The 17,649-nt window shown below is 38.3% G+C and overlaps 1 protein-coding gene across 7 annotated transcripts in view; it reads left to right on the top strand.

Moving 5' to 3' along the window:
* Positions 1-17,649, top strand: part of g6fl (g6f-like) — a 37,407-nt gene that overhangs the window by 7,966 nt on the left and 11,792 nt on the right. For all 7 annotated transcript variants that reach the window (XM_068213858.2, XM_068213857.2, XM_073924504.1 and 4 more), the window contains 5 exon segments: positions 4,494-4,826; positions 4,912-5,181; positions 7,084-7,119; positions 7,704-8,027; positions 12,440-12,688. In XM_068213858.2, coding sequence (XP_068069959.2) covers positions 4,494-4,826; positions 4,912-5,181; positions 7,084-7,119; positions 7,704-8,027; positions 12,440-12,688 — 1,212 coding nt within the window.

The following is a 17,649-nucleotide window of genomic DNA, read 5'->3' as shown; positions in this document are numbered from 1 at the left end:
TCCAGGCGTACGCAGTTGAAAACATCTTAACCTTCTTAGAATGCCACACAGTGAGTCATGTGACAAGAACTGACAGATCAGCTTCATATTTTGTATGGAATATAATTCCGGTAGACTAATTATCTTAGACAAACACAGAACACCCAAACACTGCAGTCAGTGCTTTTTAATTTTCTCCATGAATAAAACTTGTATCAGAGTGCAATGTTTTGTCAGCTTGACATTCTTTCAAAAAAAGGTTACCTGGCAATCTACATACAAGTTAATGATTCAAAACTTTATATGTATAAGACATATAGCCTATATTTATAACACCCAAGCAACATTTGCTGGTTTTGATGAATAAGCTACTAAGTTAACACTTTACATTAAAGTACAGCAGTTTTCTTTTTACTTTAAGAACAGTGACATTTTTAATTAACTCTTAAAAACCACATTTTTATTTAAATGTTAAAAGTTTTAGTTTTTTTTTACCTGCAAGCTCAGTTAGGGCTCTATTTTGACGGTCCATGCGCAAAACGGAAAGCGAAGGGCGCAAACGCATTCAGGGCGTGTCATAATCCATATTTTCTAATATAAGGACGGGAAAATCCACTATGCGCCGTGGCGCATGATCTGAAAGGGTTGAGTTTATTTTCTTAATGAGTTATATGTGTGTTTTGAGAATAAACCAATCAGAGTCTCATCTCCTGTTCCCTTTAGGAGCCAGCTGCGTCACGCCATAAGCGCATTGCTATTTACATGACGTAAAGTAAGTTCACTTTCGCTTTTGCTCTCGTGGATAGGGAAACCTTACCGCACAGACATCAATTAGCCTATAAATAATTAATTTAGTTTAAGCGCAAATATTTGTTTTAAAAACTATTTTTAAATTTAGTTCTAATTTCCAGCAAACGAATAAATGAACAATAATAACAAAGTGTGGTCAAAATACTGAGTTATTTCCAAATACACCTGCCATGCCCCATATGGTCTAAAACCTGACAGGTGGACAAATCTAAGCTTGTTTTAATAAAACAAATATAAATATGCATATATTAAATAATACTTGTATAATAATAATAACATTATACAGAAGCAAATTGAATGAACTTAAAAGGCCTCCCGAGATGAAGGCAGTGGTTTTTAAATTCATGTAGGCTAGAAATTAATATGTATTGTAATATTTTAATCATTTATATCCTATATATATCCTTATTATATATATATCCTTAATATATTATATCTTGTTCATATGTAAAGATATTTGCGTATTGCTCTACATCTTGTGTGTAGTGTGTAAGCCAGGCGCACTTTGCGCCAGACAATAGACCGACTTTGTTCTGGTCTAAAGAACAGTCTATTTACAGTTTCTCAAAATAGCAATGCGCAAAAACACGCCTGCTTTTTTAGACCAGAACGCCTATGGGCGCACATATGAGTGCAAATGCATTTGCTGTTTAAACAGTGTGGCGCAATGCCTCAAAATGACCCTTGCTCCGAGCTAAAAATAACAAACAGCAATTGCGTTGCGCCTTGCGCCACATTACGCTGGGTGTATGATAGGGCCCTTAATGTTCAAATTATTTATAATGTTTAAAGTGGCTGACAATAATACTTATGCTTAATAAAAGGAATTAATATGCCTCATTTTTAAACTGTGCAGTGCTGTAGCTACATTATACTGTATTTCAATACTGGTCAGTATGGTGGTGCTTGGAGAGGCAATTTTTCTCTGAGGTTGTACTTGGTGAAAAAGATTTGAGAACCACTGGTCTGGATCATTTTGAATTTACACTCTCATTTTTAAATCAGAACCTAAATATACAAAACAAATAAAAATGCTTTAACAACATATATTTTGTGACTGACTTCACCAAACCCACAAAACAATGTTGTGATGTGCTTGCTTGTTGTGCATACATATTTTTAGCAGTTGAGAACTGGTGAAGAGCTTATAAAATGTGTCAAAACAGTGTCAGGAATTCCTCCATCACACACAAACGTAGATCTGCCATAAAGAGACAAACTATAACGGGTAACATTGTGACAAAGATATAAAAAAAAAAACATGTTCTGTCGTTTTTGGTCACATTTTGTAGCCACATCCTGTTTTTGGTTCATTTAGATATCTTTTTTTTGTGTTGCATTCATATTTCACTTGAACGACACCAGAGTTCACACTTAGCTGATGATTGATAATAAAGCTTGTTTGGCATGCTGTCCCAGGAGAAAGCTCTGAGCCTAAAAGATCCTCGAGCCCAGGGCTCCCTCCTGTTAGCATGGCGAGAGGGGAGTTTGAGCTCAGGTAGATCTCGAAGTCTCTCGGCTTATTTCTGGCTAATGACAGATATAGGATGGGTAAAGAGAGCTATAGCATCTTTAGAGGTCAGAGGAGTGAGGTTTACCTGCACAGCACTCACTAGCTGGCCTCCGTTACACTCACCCCCCTAAACCTCAGTCCCATTCGGGACACGGCACCAATGTAACCCCGCCGGTCCTACACCACCGAACCCGCTCCAAGCTGGAATCGAACCAGCGACCTACAGCATGGGGGCCAGAGGAGTGAGGTTTCCCTTCACAGCACTTACTAGCTGGCTTCTGTTACACTAGAAATTCCAAGAGTTCAGACAAAGCAGGGTGAAGTGGTCTTCAGCTACTTCACCCCCTGCTACTGGAATCAGCTTCCAGAAGTAATCAGATGTGCTCCAACATTAGATACATTCAAATCCAGACTAAAAACCAGGGCTGGCCCGTGGCATAGGCAGTATAGGCAAATGCTAAGGGCGCTGTACATCCAGGGGGCGCCAGAAATGAGCGGGGGTAAGTTGGTTTTGTTTTCAAAATTCCTGACACACATTCAGTGATAGATGGCAATAACTCAAAAACCTCTTACCCTAAAAAGATCTAAAGTGTGTTTCCTACAAAAAGACAAAGCTGGTTATGTTTCACAGCTGTCTTTTTCTTTTTTTCCGCTCGATATTACGAGCACTGCTCCGTTTAGCCTGGGATATGCGTTTAGCCGGGAGAGCTGAGCTCGCGCGGAGTGGAGCTCTCCGTAAGGGACCGTCGGAAAAGTGCTTCTTTTTTTTAGTTTTTTTTTTTTTTTTTTGCTCTATTCTGCTTGTTTTATTTTAAACACAACTAAATTTCTCTTAAATGAGCACAACAGTTACTAAAGTAGTCGAATGCTTCATTCATTCATTCATTATAGATCTGTGAATTCTTACATTAACACCTCTGTTATCAAACAAAACAGAATGAGAGATTAATTTGCTGCTCTTCACTAAATAGCGAATACAATTAAAAGTTAAATAGATTTTATAGCTTTATTTAATTTCTGTATAGGCCATTGATTTTAATAGGTTAAACCTTTTTTTGTCAATATTTTCTATTGTTTGCTATGTATTCTATCATTTGAAGCTATTTGTTGTCCCATATTTTAACATCCCAACGTTGATATATATGACATAACATTGCTAATCATTAAATAGCTATATTGCTATCTGTTAGTTTTACGTCAGCTAATGTTATGGAAGGGCATAGATGTTTTGGAAAATAGTAATATTAATGTAACTACCCCATCATTCCTTCCTTAAGCAAATGTGTAAATATTAGATCTATTCAGCAATAATGTTAATTGCATTGGCGTATTTATCTGACATTTTCCCAGCTTGTAGTAGTCAATCAAAAACCCACATAGCAAAATTTCTCTGGCCCAGCTCTGGCCCACACAATCTTTTTTTTTCAAAGTTTTGCTTGGCCCACATGCCGCAGTGAATTACGGTACATGACTGGACCAAATCTGGCTTCCAGACAAGGGCCAAACACGGACCATATCTGGGCCAAGTCTCAGCCAAGTTATTAACTCATAACTGGGCCAGATAGGTTGGTGTGTCACGATTGCAATGAAATTGATAAACCCATGGAGTGATGCGCTTTAGGCACGCTATGGGCACGCTTTTTCTCAAAGTGACCTGATTGGTAGAATTTTTTTTCTTTACTCAAAAATGATTTTAGTGTATTTTAAATGTGGGTCAAGACTGGCCAAACTCACATGGCCCACTTTCAAATTTTTAATTCTGGACCAAATACTATGTTTTTCATCTGGCCCAAATCTTGTGAGCCGCCTTAAAGACGGTTCCACCTCTGCCAAACCCGGGCCATGTTTGGCCCACATGCTGTATGCCAGTGCCGGATGAATGCCTGCTGTGCCAGCTTCATGCCAAATCTGGGCCAGAATTCTTTGCTACTAGGGAAGCTGTTTAGTTTCTTTTGACTTTACACTAGCAGTGGAATTTACTGCGATGTGACCTGAAATCTTGCCTAGGGCGCCAAATTAGGGCCGGTTAGTGCCGGGCCTGCTAAAAACACAGCTGTTTAGTTGGGCCTTTACTGAATGAGCACTGTAGTACGTCCCACAGATCACACTATTGTGTCTTTCTTTTCTTTTTCATTCTTTTATAAGCTGTTTAAACACATTTTAACCTGTTTTTTATCTGTTTTTTCTCCAGGTGATGTATGGAATGATGTGGTAATGGCCCGTGAAGACACATCCGTCACCATCTCCTGCTTTAAGTCGCCACCGACCTCATCCATAATGGTCACCTGGAAGATGATGTCAGTACGGGAAGACCGCTGGTCATATTTACTCTCAGCCAACTGCATTGACGGACAGACAGACGGACGCAGAAGCAGAGTGTTTGAAGGCAGAACTTTCGAGATCTCTGCAGATGCATCGCTTAACTTCATCGCTGCAGTGGCCACTCAAAGACGATACTCCTGTGTGGTGGAACAGGATGACAAGAAGTTGCAGGAGAAGATTGTTCTTCTCGCTCTGGTTAAATGTAGACAACACAAGCCCACAATACTGTATCCAACATGTCTCAATGTGCCTGATGTCTACAGGCAATCTCTCCCTCTCTTTTGCAGTATCTGTCACTCCTACGCCCCCTGTCACAGTGGACAGGACTCTGAGACTGGCAGCTCAGGTGTCTCCTGCCTCTGTGGCCGCCGGGGGAACGTGGGTGTCTCCCTCAGGCGAGTTGCTGTACACCGAGATCTCTCATGGCATGGGCCGTCTGCTCAGTAAACTGCCTCGCGTCACCAGTAAAGACAGCGGAGTCTATACCTGCAGAATCCGTGTCCATGGGAACAGCAGCACGTCTGACTCTGAGCACCGGGTGAATGTGACAGTGAATGGTGAGATTTATGGAGAGACACATTTAAACTCATGACCAAGAGATGTTGCTTAGCCGCTGTTAGCATTTAAAAATAAATATGAGGGTTTTAATCTTGCACTTTTTTCTCTTCTAGTTAAATCAGTCTATCTCTTAATAAGGATAAAATAGCAGGGGCCACATACAAAATTGCATGCTTCATGCATAAAGCATCATGTAAACGAGCTATATATCCAAACTCAGCTTTCTCATGAAGGAGTATTCAAAAAACACATCTCAGAAATAAATACTAAAACTGGGGTGGTGCAACACAAAAGAAGATACTTTGAAGAATGTTGGAAACTGGTAGCCATTGACTTCAATAGTATCCTTAATTTTGGATTTGAATGGTTTCCAATATTCTTCAGAATAACTTATTAATAAATAAAGAGGGAATGGAAACTCATGAAGGTATGGAACCCCTTGAGGGAGAGTAAATGATGAGTAAATTGGTTATGCATTGAGATGTTTCATATCGGCTACAGTTCTAAGATACACATCCCTAAACCACGTGTGTTTGTTGCCCCATTACAAACATGCATGGCAAATTTTATAATATACACATTAAGCAAAACATACATTGTGCCTCTTTGGAGATGGTGAACAATTTTAAAATGTATTTTAGAGTCTATTTTACATTTTAGAGCTTGTTTTAGTCTATTTTATTATTTTAGAGCCTATTTTATAGTAATTTTTTTATATTTTAGAGTCTATTTTATTATTTTAGAGCCAATTTTAGAGTCTATTTTATTATTTTAGAGCCAATTTTAGAGTCTATTTTATTATTTTAAGATCTATTTTATTATTTTAGAGCCTATTTTAGAGTCTATTGTATTATTTTAGAGTCTATTTTAGAGTCAATTCTATTATTTTAGGGTCTATTGTATTATTTTAGAGTCTATTTTATTATTTTAGAGTCAATTTTATTATTATTTTCGGGTCCATTTTTATTATTTTGGAGTCTATTTTATTATTTTAGGGTCTATTTTATTATTTTAAAGTTTCTTTTATTATTTTAAAGTTTATCATATTATTTTAAAGTTTATCATATTATTTTAGAGTCCATTTTATTATTTTAGAGTCAATTTTATTATTTTAGGGTCACTTTTATTATTTTAAAGTATATTTTATTATTTTAGAGTCAATTTGATTATTTTTGAATCAATTTTATTATTTTAGAGTCTATTTTAGAATCAGTTTTATTATTTTAGAGCCAATTTTATTATATTAGAATCTATTTTAGAGTCAATTTTATTATTTTAGGGTAAATTTTTTTAATATAGTGTCAATTTTATTATTTTACAGTCTATTTTGTTATTTTAGAGCCTATTTAATTATCTTCTTTTACAGCCTGTTTTATTATTTTAAAGTCTATTTTATTATTTTAGAGTCTATTGTATTATTTTAGAGCCTATTTTATTAATTTAGGGTGTATTTTAAAGTCTATTTTATAATTTCAGAGTCTATTTTAGACACTTTTTTATTATTTTAGAGTAAATATATTCCCAAACTTTGCATTCTAAAGATGAGATTTGATGACGAGATACCCCAAGTCTGTTTGGATTACCTAAAAACTCCATAATGCTAGTCTTTTTTTTTTTTTTTTCAAAATTTAGACTCCCATATACATGATAACTATAATACTAGTTTATCCTTTAAAAATAAGGTTAAAAATGATCATTGTTACTACTAATGTGTGCTGTTTTGAACTGCGTTGGTTGATTTTTCTTTGACTTAGTAACAAAGCATTTGCCAATATTGTGGCTAAATAGAACATTACTATTATTTCATGCAAACAGTGTTATATATCTGATACTACACAGCAAAGACTATCTCAACCTCATTATAAACAACATCTAACTCTCTCTCTCTCTTTCTCTTTCAGTGAGAGCTGTGTTTTCTTTCACAGATGTGACACATGGTAATAGGCTCTTTTGTTACTGGAATACAATTGTGCATAAAATGGGATCTTCCTTAGGTGCCATTTACCCACTCAAACTTTCTCCTTCAGGCTATATTAACTCACTGAGTACTGAATTATTTATACTCAACCTCAATATTCTTTAGTTACTGATAGATTGTAATTAACTCCTTCTTTGCCCCAAAACAAACACATGTTTTTTCCCTTTCAAAATGTTGTGTCAGCACATGGTTAATCAGGGTTATTAAATCTGAGAGGAGAATGTTTCTGAAGAGCTTTCGCTAAGCTTAATAACATAATCCTCATTTTTATGCCTGTCTTGTTTCTGATATCTCACTGCATGACTTTGCTCTGGGACTCATAATGTTCTATTCGCTTGACTGTGTCAAGAACAAAAAGGCTAAAGTGACTCACAGCACAGTGGATTACTATGTGGACGGGATCAATCCAAATTGACGATATTGTTCTAGTATCACAGTCCATTTCTCACTTGATTGGCTTCTCTTTTTTTGTGCTCTGTCGCCCAGTGCTTTTTATTTCACACTTTCTCTTGTGTTGAATCACCCCTTCCCTGTGTATTCTAGGAGAATCAAGGTCCATGGCGGTCCTCTCTCGTTCAGTGGTCACTATAACCTGTCCTTCTGTCCTTGGTGACTATGTGCTGCTTTACTGGGAGTATCCTGATTCAAAGAGAATGGAGCTCATATTCCAGTATGACCGCTGGAGGCGGAGCTACACCAACCAAACCAAACTCCACCTTCAATTTACAGGCTCCGCCTCTTTGGCTACTGCTGGGAACTTTTCCTTTTCTTTAAGCCCATCGCTCAAGGATGGAGGAGTCTACTTGTGCGAGGTCTTCCTGGATGACAAGGCTTTCAGTCAAGCCAACAAACTGAGTGTTTTGCATGGTAATATTTTTATCCTGGACTTTAGAATGTCACATCGTCTTTCTGATATTTTAGGTAACACAGGAATCTCTATAAAGTCATTTTAAAAGAGACACCAGCATGACACAGGGAGTGAGATGTTCAGTGTTATATATTGAAGAAATCGTTTGTCACAATTGTGTAGAGGAAAGGGGCGAGGACTCAATTGCAAAACTAAATGGGTTTTTATTAATAGTAAAAATAAAAACAAACAGCAAAATAAACAACCCCGAGGGGGAAAACATTAACAAAACACACAAAGAAACTTTACTGGGCTGGCTGGTAAGGAACAGGGCTGGACAGTCTGGATAAGGCTACAAACGACGACATATGACGAACTGGCACAGGACAGCAGACATGAGGGGATTATAAACAGAAGTAAATTAACACACAACCAGATGAACACAATTAACTAATAATGGGTTAACAAGGAGGGTGGGACTAGGCAATGGACGGGAGAGCACATGACACAAAGAGACAACACAAGCCATGTGCTCACATGAAGCAAGACTAGAACACGCAGCCAATGAGAGATCTCATTAACCGCGTGTTCATGACAACACAAGCACACGGTGCTAAATGAAAGCATTCACCGTGCACTCACACACGCAGCATGCATGTTTCATCCCAGCGCCAACCAAAGCCGAAACCAACTAGACTGAGACGCTGGGAATGAAACACCATGCTGCAGACAAACGAACGTGAACACCCGGACAGGAGCGCGCACTTGCAAACACGCAAAGACCTCACGCACCCGCATCAAGCAGGGACGCGCACGGTCCCTGCGCGTTCACAAATGACGCTCATACAGAGACACACATACTGTAATGACAGAAACAGGACAAGACAGAGCTAGTGTCCGGACTCTGCCACCAAAACAAGAATTTACAAGACCAGAGAGGCAGAACCCTGACACCGTTTGTTTGTAAACATGTCCAATCAATAAATAATTATTACTTCATTATATAATGAAAAATATATTTCATAATTTAATTTTAATATATTAATAATAAAGTCATGTTACCAAAGTAATAAAAGAGCCCCAAAAATAGCTTCAGGCACGTTAGCAATATGCTAAATAATGCTAGCCACATGTTAATCAATCCTACACAGCACATGGATATCTGATAAATGCCTTTAAAAAGTCCTAAACACATATTATTAATGTCTACATAGGTGTGTGACAGATGAACAAATGCTATAAAAAAGTTGTCTTCCACATCAAATAGTCCTCTCTGCAATGTATGTGTGCTATCAGAGATGTAATGACAGGACAATGAGATAAAACATGCTATTAACATTTTAAAACATGCTAGCAATGTGTTAAAATGCTTAAAATGAGTAAAATCAGGACAGTACTTTTTGTTTAAATGTTAGCATTGTGTCAAAACATGCTAAAATATGCAAGTAAACAGTAATTTTAGTGAGGTTTATTTATAAATTAATTTCGAGAAGATCAAGTGCTTATGATTTACCACAGTCGGTCTCACATTAGCTAATCATGATCATCCAATCATTTGATTTCTAAGGTACTATAAATGACCACTGTCTTCAGTCCACATTCATTATCTTCGTTCGGAACAAATCCCTCTTTCTTCTCATTCTCCTTCCTTACCATAGATTGTGTGGCACGGCGGCCCAGTGGTTAGCACTGTTAGCCCCACAGCAAGAACACTGCCGGCTCTGGTCCACGCCAGGCCGATGGGTGTTTCTCTGAGGAGTTTGTATATTTCCCTCCCCATATTGTCCGCGTGGGTTTCCCCCAGGTTCTCCTGTTTCCTCTATACATAATGCATAACAGATTCAGCAAATCAGGCACTTGTCTAGCTCCCTTCTTCCTCAAGTGTTCCCTTAGCTACTGCAGACGGGGAGTTTTTGAGATCCACCAGAGCTCAAGCTCCCCTCTCGCTCTGCGAAGGGGAGGGAGCCCTGGGCTCGAGGATCCCTTGAGCTAACAGTTCTCTCCCGGGACAGCATGCCAAACAAGCTTTTGATAGATCATCAGCTAAGTGTGAACTCTTGAAGTGCTTATGATTGACTACGGCCTGTCCCGCATTAGCTAATGAATTATTCACAATCATATTGGATGATTCCTAACTGACCATAAATAACCAGCTAAGTCCCTTTGTTCATCAGGGGTTGCCTGAATGATCCGCCAAGTATTTCAGCATATGTTTTACACAGCGGATGCCCCTCCAGCTGCAACCCAGAACTGGGAAATACCCATACACTCTCACATTCACACTCATACACTACAACCAATTTAGTTTATTCCTATATGTCTTTAGACTGTGGGGTAAAGCGAAGCACCCAGAGGAAATCCACGCGAACAAGGGGAGAACATGCAAACTCCACAAAGAAATGCCAGCTGGTCGAGCTGGGACTCAAACCAACGACCTTCTTGCTGTGATGTAACAGTGCTAACCACTGTGCCGCCCAAGTAAATGATTTGTATCAATAAAGCATTGATAATAAAGACTGCTATGTACAATTAAGGCAGCACGGTGGCGCAGTGGGTGGCACTGTCGCCTCACAGCTAGAAGGTCACTGGTTCGAACCTCAGCTGGATCAGTTGGCAGTTTTGTGTGGAGTTTGCATGTTATGCCCTTGTTCTCATGGGTTTTCTCCGGGTGCTCCGTTTTCCTGACAAGTCTAAACATGTGCAATAGTTTAGTTAGGTAACCTAAATTTTCGTAGTGTATTTGTGTGAATGTATAGGTGTTTCCTAGTGATGGGTTGCAGCTGGAAGGGCATCCACTGCGTAAAACATATGCTAGATAAGTTGGTGGTTCATTCCACTGTGGCGACCCTTGATTATTAAAGGGACAAAGCCAAAAAGAAAATGAATGAATGTTTAATTTAAAAAGTGAAGATTACAAGGTTTACAAAGACGATAACACTTTACAATAACAGTACATGAATAATGATGTATTAATATGTAAACAAACATTACTTTATTATGAATTAATGATGAGTTAAGGTATGCACTAATCATGAATTAACTTTAAGTACAACATGAGTCACATGAGTTCATGTGTGAATAACGACTACCTTAATTACTTGTTAGTACATGTTCTTAATTAATGTATTAATTAACATTTAAGTTTAGGCTAAATGTAACCAACATGAACTCATGAGCTGTTAATGTATAGTTGTGTCATGACTTTACTTGGAGAGGCACATCACTATTAACTCATCCTTAACTACTTATGAACTCCTCTTCATGTTGATGTTGACAGAACACTTTTCTATTGTTATTAAGTGTAAACTCACTAGTTGGACGTGTATAAGGAGTTCATGAGTAGTTAAGAATTGGTTAATGATGATGTGCCCCTCCAAGTAAAGTCACAACATAATTATACATTAACATATCATGAGTTCATCATGGTTAAATTAAGCATAAACTAATGTGGTAATTAATACATTAATTAACAAACAATCATGAACTAACAAGTAATTAAGGTAGCCGTCATTCACACATGAACTCATGTGAATCATGTTTTAGTTAAAGTTAATTCATAATTAGTGCATACCTTAACTCATCATTAATTCATAATAAAATAATGTTTAGTTTACATATTAATACATCATTATTCATGTACTGTTATTGTAAAGTGTTACCACAAAGACTTACAAGGTCTGTGATGCAGTGTACTTGTCAAAGAGTACAAGAAACAATTCTTAATAGGGTTAGCAAATAACTGACATGTATTTTGTTGCTGTTATTTGAGTCAGTCAGCTGTGTATAAATCAGAATAGTTGTTTTCATAATGTTTGAAATACGTTTTCGCATTTTGCGTTCGTGATTAGACACTCATCATCAGCGGGTGCACATCAGAACCCTCATTCACTGATTCTTAATGATGCGTGTTCTTGCATCACTGGCCTTTGGATTCATCTGATAATTGCGAAGGCTGTTAAATCAATCACAGTAGTTCAGCATGCAAGAGTCAATCAGTCAGTGTCTTGACTTTCATCTTTCTTAATCTGATCTCCCACCGTTGTTACTTTAATCTCCTTTTCCCCTTTATGTCCTCCCCGTTCTCCTTTTTTTCTCACTCAGCTCTTTAACTTTTGTCTCTTATTTCTATATATATCTCCTCCCTCCCTCTCTCTAATGTAATGTTTTTTTAGTAGGCCTCATTACGGATCTCATTATGTATAATTACACCTGCCCGTTGCCAATGACAACTCTGTGGGTTGTGGCATTACTTTGGTAACCACTGAGCTCAATTAGCTGAGGATTGATACTGCTTTGAGTTTGAGCAGACAGTGTACATCCGTCACAGTCAACCGCAGCTCACTGGCCACACTCAGCATTCATTAATGAATGCATATCATTTTAACCCTTCGCTGACCATCATGTCTCATTTGTGTGTCTGTTCAACCCTCAGGATACACCAGTTCATCCCGCGGATCACTGGATCTGAGCTGTATGTACTCAGAGAGATCTCAGGTCAAATCTGTGAGATGGTCTTATGTTCAGGATCCCAAACGCACACTCCAAACTACTGCCGTTATGGGCAAGATCACGACCTCTGTTGCACTTCCTGTGACCTCTAAGACGGCTGGACAGTACGCTTGCACTCTTTATCTGGAAAACGGCAAATCAGTTCAATATATGCACACCGTCACAAAAACAGGTGAGAAAGAAGTGCTGTGACACTCTCTGTGTCTTTTTTTACATCTTGCTATTTATTTCTCGCTGTAAATCCCTTAAGGTGTCGACAGCCACATTTAAAAAAGCTGCAAATGACCTGACTGCAGGTGAAAATGTATTCTGTGGAGTTTTATTTGTTGCATGTGACCAGCCTTCTGTGTTTTTCATCAGGGGCGGACTGGCCATCTGGCAATTCTGGCAAATGCCAGAAGGGCCGGACCAATTTTTAAATGTGGGCCGGTCAGTTTTTTTTTTTAATGTATTGTTTTTACGTGGAGGCAGCTTTTATCTCTTGCTAGATGTGATATTATGATGATGATGATGATGATAATAATAATAATAATAATAATAATAATAATAATAAATGTTAAGCATTTGGACCAATATGCGACGGCCGCCTGATTTCAAGATGGGCTGACCCAATCCGAGGTTACCGTAATCAAATCAATTACGTTACATTAACAATTCTTAACGTAATCAATATCTGGCAAGAATGTTATATTATTTCACCATCTGTATGCCAAAATAAATAGTGAATGTGCGTGTCCGTGGGTGGGGCTATGTCGGTGTGGTTATGTGGGCTGATGTGGCTACAGTGCCAGGGCTGAATTTTTGTACCAGTCCGCCCCTGTTTTTCATAGAATTTTCATGATGAATGAACGACGAGAACACTAGTTTGTGGAATTATGTAGGTCACCGGAGAGGTCACATATCATATAATGCAACACAGTCCCTTGACCAATCAATTTCATGAAACTCAACTCCATCATAATTGATTATTTGACAAAAAAAAACTTGTCTGTTGAGTCTCTGGAGCAGCAGGGAGCAGAGAACAGACCTTCTGCAGCAGTGTTCTGCTATTGAAAAGGGGTTGTTGACGATGTGATGCTTATTTAAGGAGGCAGTTAGCATAGTAATATATTCTGTTACTGTTTACTCATCCTCATGTAGTCCCAGACTTGAATATCTTTCTTTCATGGAAAACAAAAAGTGATTTGTACAATTACACTGGATGAGAGCTGTTGCTTTTTAAAAGGGCTTTATCATTTTGCCCAATCTTATATTAAGAGTAGTACCACATCCATCTTTTCTCCAAAAAGTCTTTCATGTTTTAACACTTTCAACCCTTGTGCACGTTTAAATTTACCACCCTTTTGTTATGTTTGGGATGAAAACATCCATTGAATTAAACTGCTGTAAAAAGCCTCCGATAATTTTTTTTTTTTCAAAATTTATTTGCATAAATCTGTTAATCAGCCTCAGTCCTGATCAAAACTACAGTTTATTTTTTTAATTATATGATTTTAATTGGCAAATTCATAAATGATGTCACTGATTTGGTGAAAAAATTACTTATTTTCAATATAAAAAGTAATTGTGGACTGTTTTTTTTTACCTTTTATCACAGCCTTGCACATGTGAAAGATTTGTAACATCATTGCCTTTGATGCATTGTTAGATTGTGGAGAAAATGAAAATGACGATGCAGGAGCGCATTACAGTAGGTAGGGCTGTCCCTTTACAGCAAGAAGGTCGCTGGCTCGAGCCTCGGCTGGGTCAGTTGGGGTTTCTGTGTGGAGTTTGCATGTTCTCCCTGCGTTCGCGTGGGTTTCCTCCGGAAAAATTATTTAAATATTTATTTTATGCATTTTTACTGTGTTGTTTTAGTTTAGTGGATGTTTCATCCCAAATATAACAAGAGTAAATTTGTACAGATTTTTTTATTTATTTAAAGTATTTTCCCAATATATGCTTCAAATAAGATTTCAAAGTACAGCTTTGCAATCCTCTGTGTCTTGGGTGCATCCACGAAGTCAACATTGCGCAAGACTGACAGCTTCCACTTAACTACTGACTACAGCCAAAGAATACACAAAAAAAGTCACTTGTATTGTTTTAAATGAAGAAAAATGCAAAGGGGAATTAGGGTGTACTCACACTAATTGCTTTAAACTGTGCTGAAACACGATTGTTTCCCCTCGCCCTCCCCAGACGGCCTGCACTCACACTGCGTTTTACCTTCCAAGCCTGAGCATGCTTAAGTTATCGATAATCCGACTGTTCAGTTTAACAGGAAGAGAAGTGCTCTTGCTCAACACACAGGGAATTGCTTAGGTTATATAATTTTGTGTAATTTTTTTTTGTCGTTTGGGAAGCAGCATTAGGAAGTTTTCTAAAGGTGAAGCTAACATGCAGCAGGGGGTTAATAAACTATGACAGTTTGCGTTCAATGAACAGTAAGAATATTTATTAAATTAATATGAAACAGTCCCTTAAAGGTGACATCGGGTCTTCAGTTTCACGCTCAGGTGCTCTTTGCACTCACTATACAAGTGTACTGCGTCAAAGCCCAACCAAACCGTCAAACCTGAACCTCACCTGGGCCTGATTCAGAGCGTTCACACTTGTCAAATGAACCAGGAAATGTGCCCGGGCACAGTTCGGATAGCCTAGTGTGAGTCCACCTATAAGCCCCACTTTCTAGTACAGTAGCCAATCATAGATCGATATAGACTGATGAACCCCAGAATCCTGTAATCTCAGCGTACATCTCAAGTATAACCAATTTCAAGTATGGGTTACCACTTATTTTCTTATAGTTTTTTATTTTCACCCCAGTTGATGAATTGGCGTGTTGTAAATCTAGTAGTCATAACCTCCACTGCAGTGTTTGGAGCTGTAGCGTGATGTCCAACCCATCGCCATGAAAATATAAAAGTGATGTGTTCTAAATAACTCACAATTTGTGTGAGCTGTAGTGTTTAAATATACATGTGAAACGTTTACATGAACTATGGCTGAACAAGATCCACTTTCCCTCACATCCAAAAGCACATTTTTTTGGACTCATTCTCAGCCAAATTCTGTTTAACTGTATTGCGGGGTGATAGGCACACTGGTTGTTACAAACACACTATTCTGGGAGAAGTGCCCATAAAAGGATACATAGAGTCAGACTTAGAAAAAAACATGCGAAATTAGTTTAAACCTGTAAACATGATTTATGGAAACGAAATAATCTATTACATCTGAATAATTTTTTGAAAGTTGACCCATGCTTGAGAACCAGGGGCCTTTCTGTGTGTAGTTTCGAGCGGGTTTCTTAAAGGTGCTCTGGTTTCCCCCACAGTCCAAAGACATGCGCAATACTGTAGGTGAATTGAATGGTCACACTTTATTTTGTCTGTTTGTTGAATTTAAGTTACATTGTATCTACATGCCAACTAATTCTCATTAGATTATAAGTAGACTGTTAGGTTGGGGTTAGGATTAGGGTTAGTGTAAGTTGACATGTACTTGCAAAGTTTCTAATACTCAGTTGAATGTCTGTTTAGCAGCAGTATCAACATATATTAAGCAGGCAGTCTACTAATACCCAAATAGACCAATAAAATATAGTTTTACCAAATGAATCAACTAAATTGGCCATCGTTTATTAGTGTGTGTCTGTGTGAATGTGAAAGTGTATGGGTGTTTCCCAGTACTGGGTTTCCCAGTACTGGCCACTGTTTCCACCATGTGAATTTTATTTATAAACTAATTTCGAGAGGATCGGCTCATGATTGATTCTCTAATCAAATGATTTCTAAATCACTATAAATAAATAACCAGCGTTTTCTTATCTCAATATCTTCATCTTGATTAATCCCACCCCTACTCCCACTCCCTTGCCCAGTGATTAGAACTGTTGCCTCACAGCAAAAATGTCTCTGGTTAAAGTCCCTCCTAAACCATTTGATATTCCTGTGCGAAGTTTGCTCGTTCTCCCCGTGCTCGCGTGGTAAATTGAACATACCAAATTGATACCGTGGCCAAGCTCTTACAAGTAAACTTTTTCTCAACCATCCTATGTCTGTCATTAGCCAAAAATAAGCCAGGGGGAGTTCATGAAGATCTACCTGAGCTCAAACTCCCCTCTCGCCCTGCAAGAGGGAGGGAGCCCAGAGCTCGAGGATCTTATAAGCTCAGGACTCTCTCCCTGGAGAACTCCATCAAATCAGCTCTAATGTGTGAATGGAGGAGTTTGTGGGTATTTCTCAGCTCTGAGGGTAGTACTCTCAGTGCTGGGTCGCGGCGGGGAGGGTTTTGATGGCAGTATGATTTAGATCCGCTGTGTAAAATAATTGCCAAAGAAATTGGTGGTTAATTCTGCTGTGGCGACCCCTGACAATAAACCAAAGAAACGTGAGAGAGTGACCCATGCTTGCAAATGAGAGTCCAATTTTTTATAGGGTAAAAAATGCATTACATAGCATTAGACCAAATGATAAAAGCATCAGTTGTGTTGATTTTATTGTTTTTCACTTGTTCCAGACCTGAGTTTCTTTCCTCTTTTGAACACAGAAGATGATATCTTGAAGAATGTTTGAAAGCAGCAGTCATTGATGTCCTCAGGATTTTTGTGTTGCTATACTCTACTAGGTGACGCAGTGGTGCAGTAGGTAGTGCTGTCTCCTAACAGCAAAAAGGTCGCTGGGTTGCTGGTTCCAACCTCTGTTTGGAGTTTGCATGTACTCCCTGCGCTTGCATGGGTTTCCTTCGGATTCTCCGGTTTCCCCCACAGTCCAAAGACATGTAGTACAGGTGAATTGGGTAGGCTAAAATTGTCCGTAGTGTGTGTATGTGTGTGGATGTTTCCCAGATATGGGTTGTGGATGAAAGGGCATCTACTGCGTAAAAATGTGCTGGATAAGGTGTTGGTTCATTCTGCTGTGGCGACCCTGGATTAATAAAGGGACTAAGCCGACAAGAAAATGAATGAATGAATATATACTTTACTACCCAGCAAGCATTTTTTTTTTTGTTTTTAAAAGATGTCAGACATCTAAACATAGTCGTCTTGGCTAAAACAAGGCTAAATCTGGGCTGTCAGTGAAAATCTAATAGACGTCTAAGAATAGGCCAAAACTAGACTAAATAAACAGAAATGAATGACTAGACAAA

This window comes from Danio rerio, chromosome 16 (assembly GCF_049306965.1).
Source record: "Danio rerio strain Tuebingen ecotype United States chromosome 16, GRCz12tu, whole genome shotgun sequence".
Lineage (NCBI taxonomy): Eukaryota > Metazoa > Chordata > Actinopteri > Cypriniformes > Danionidae > Danio > Danio rerio.
This window is presented reverse-complemented; position numbering and strand designations above follow the sequence as displayed.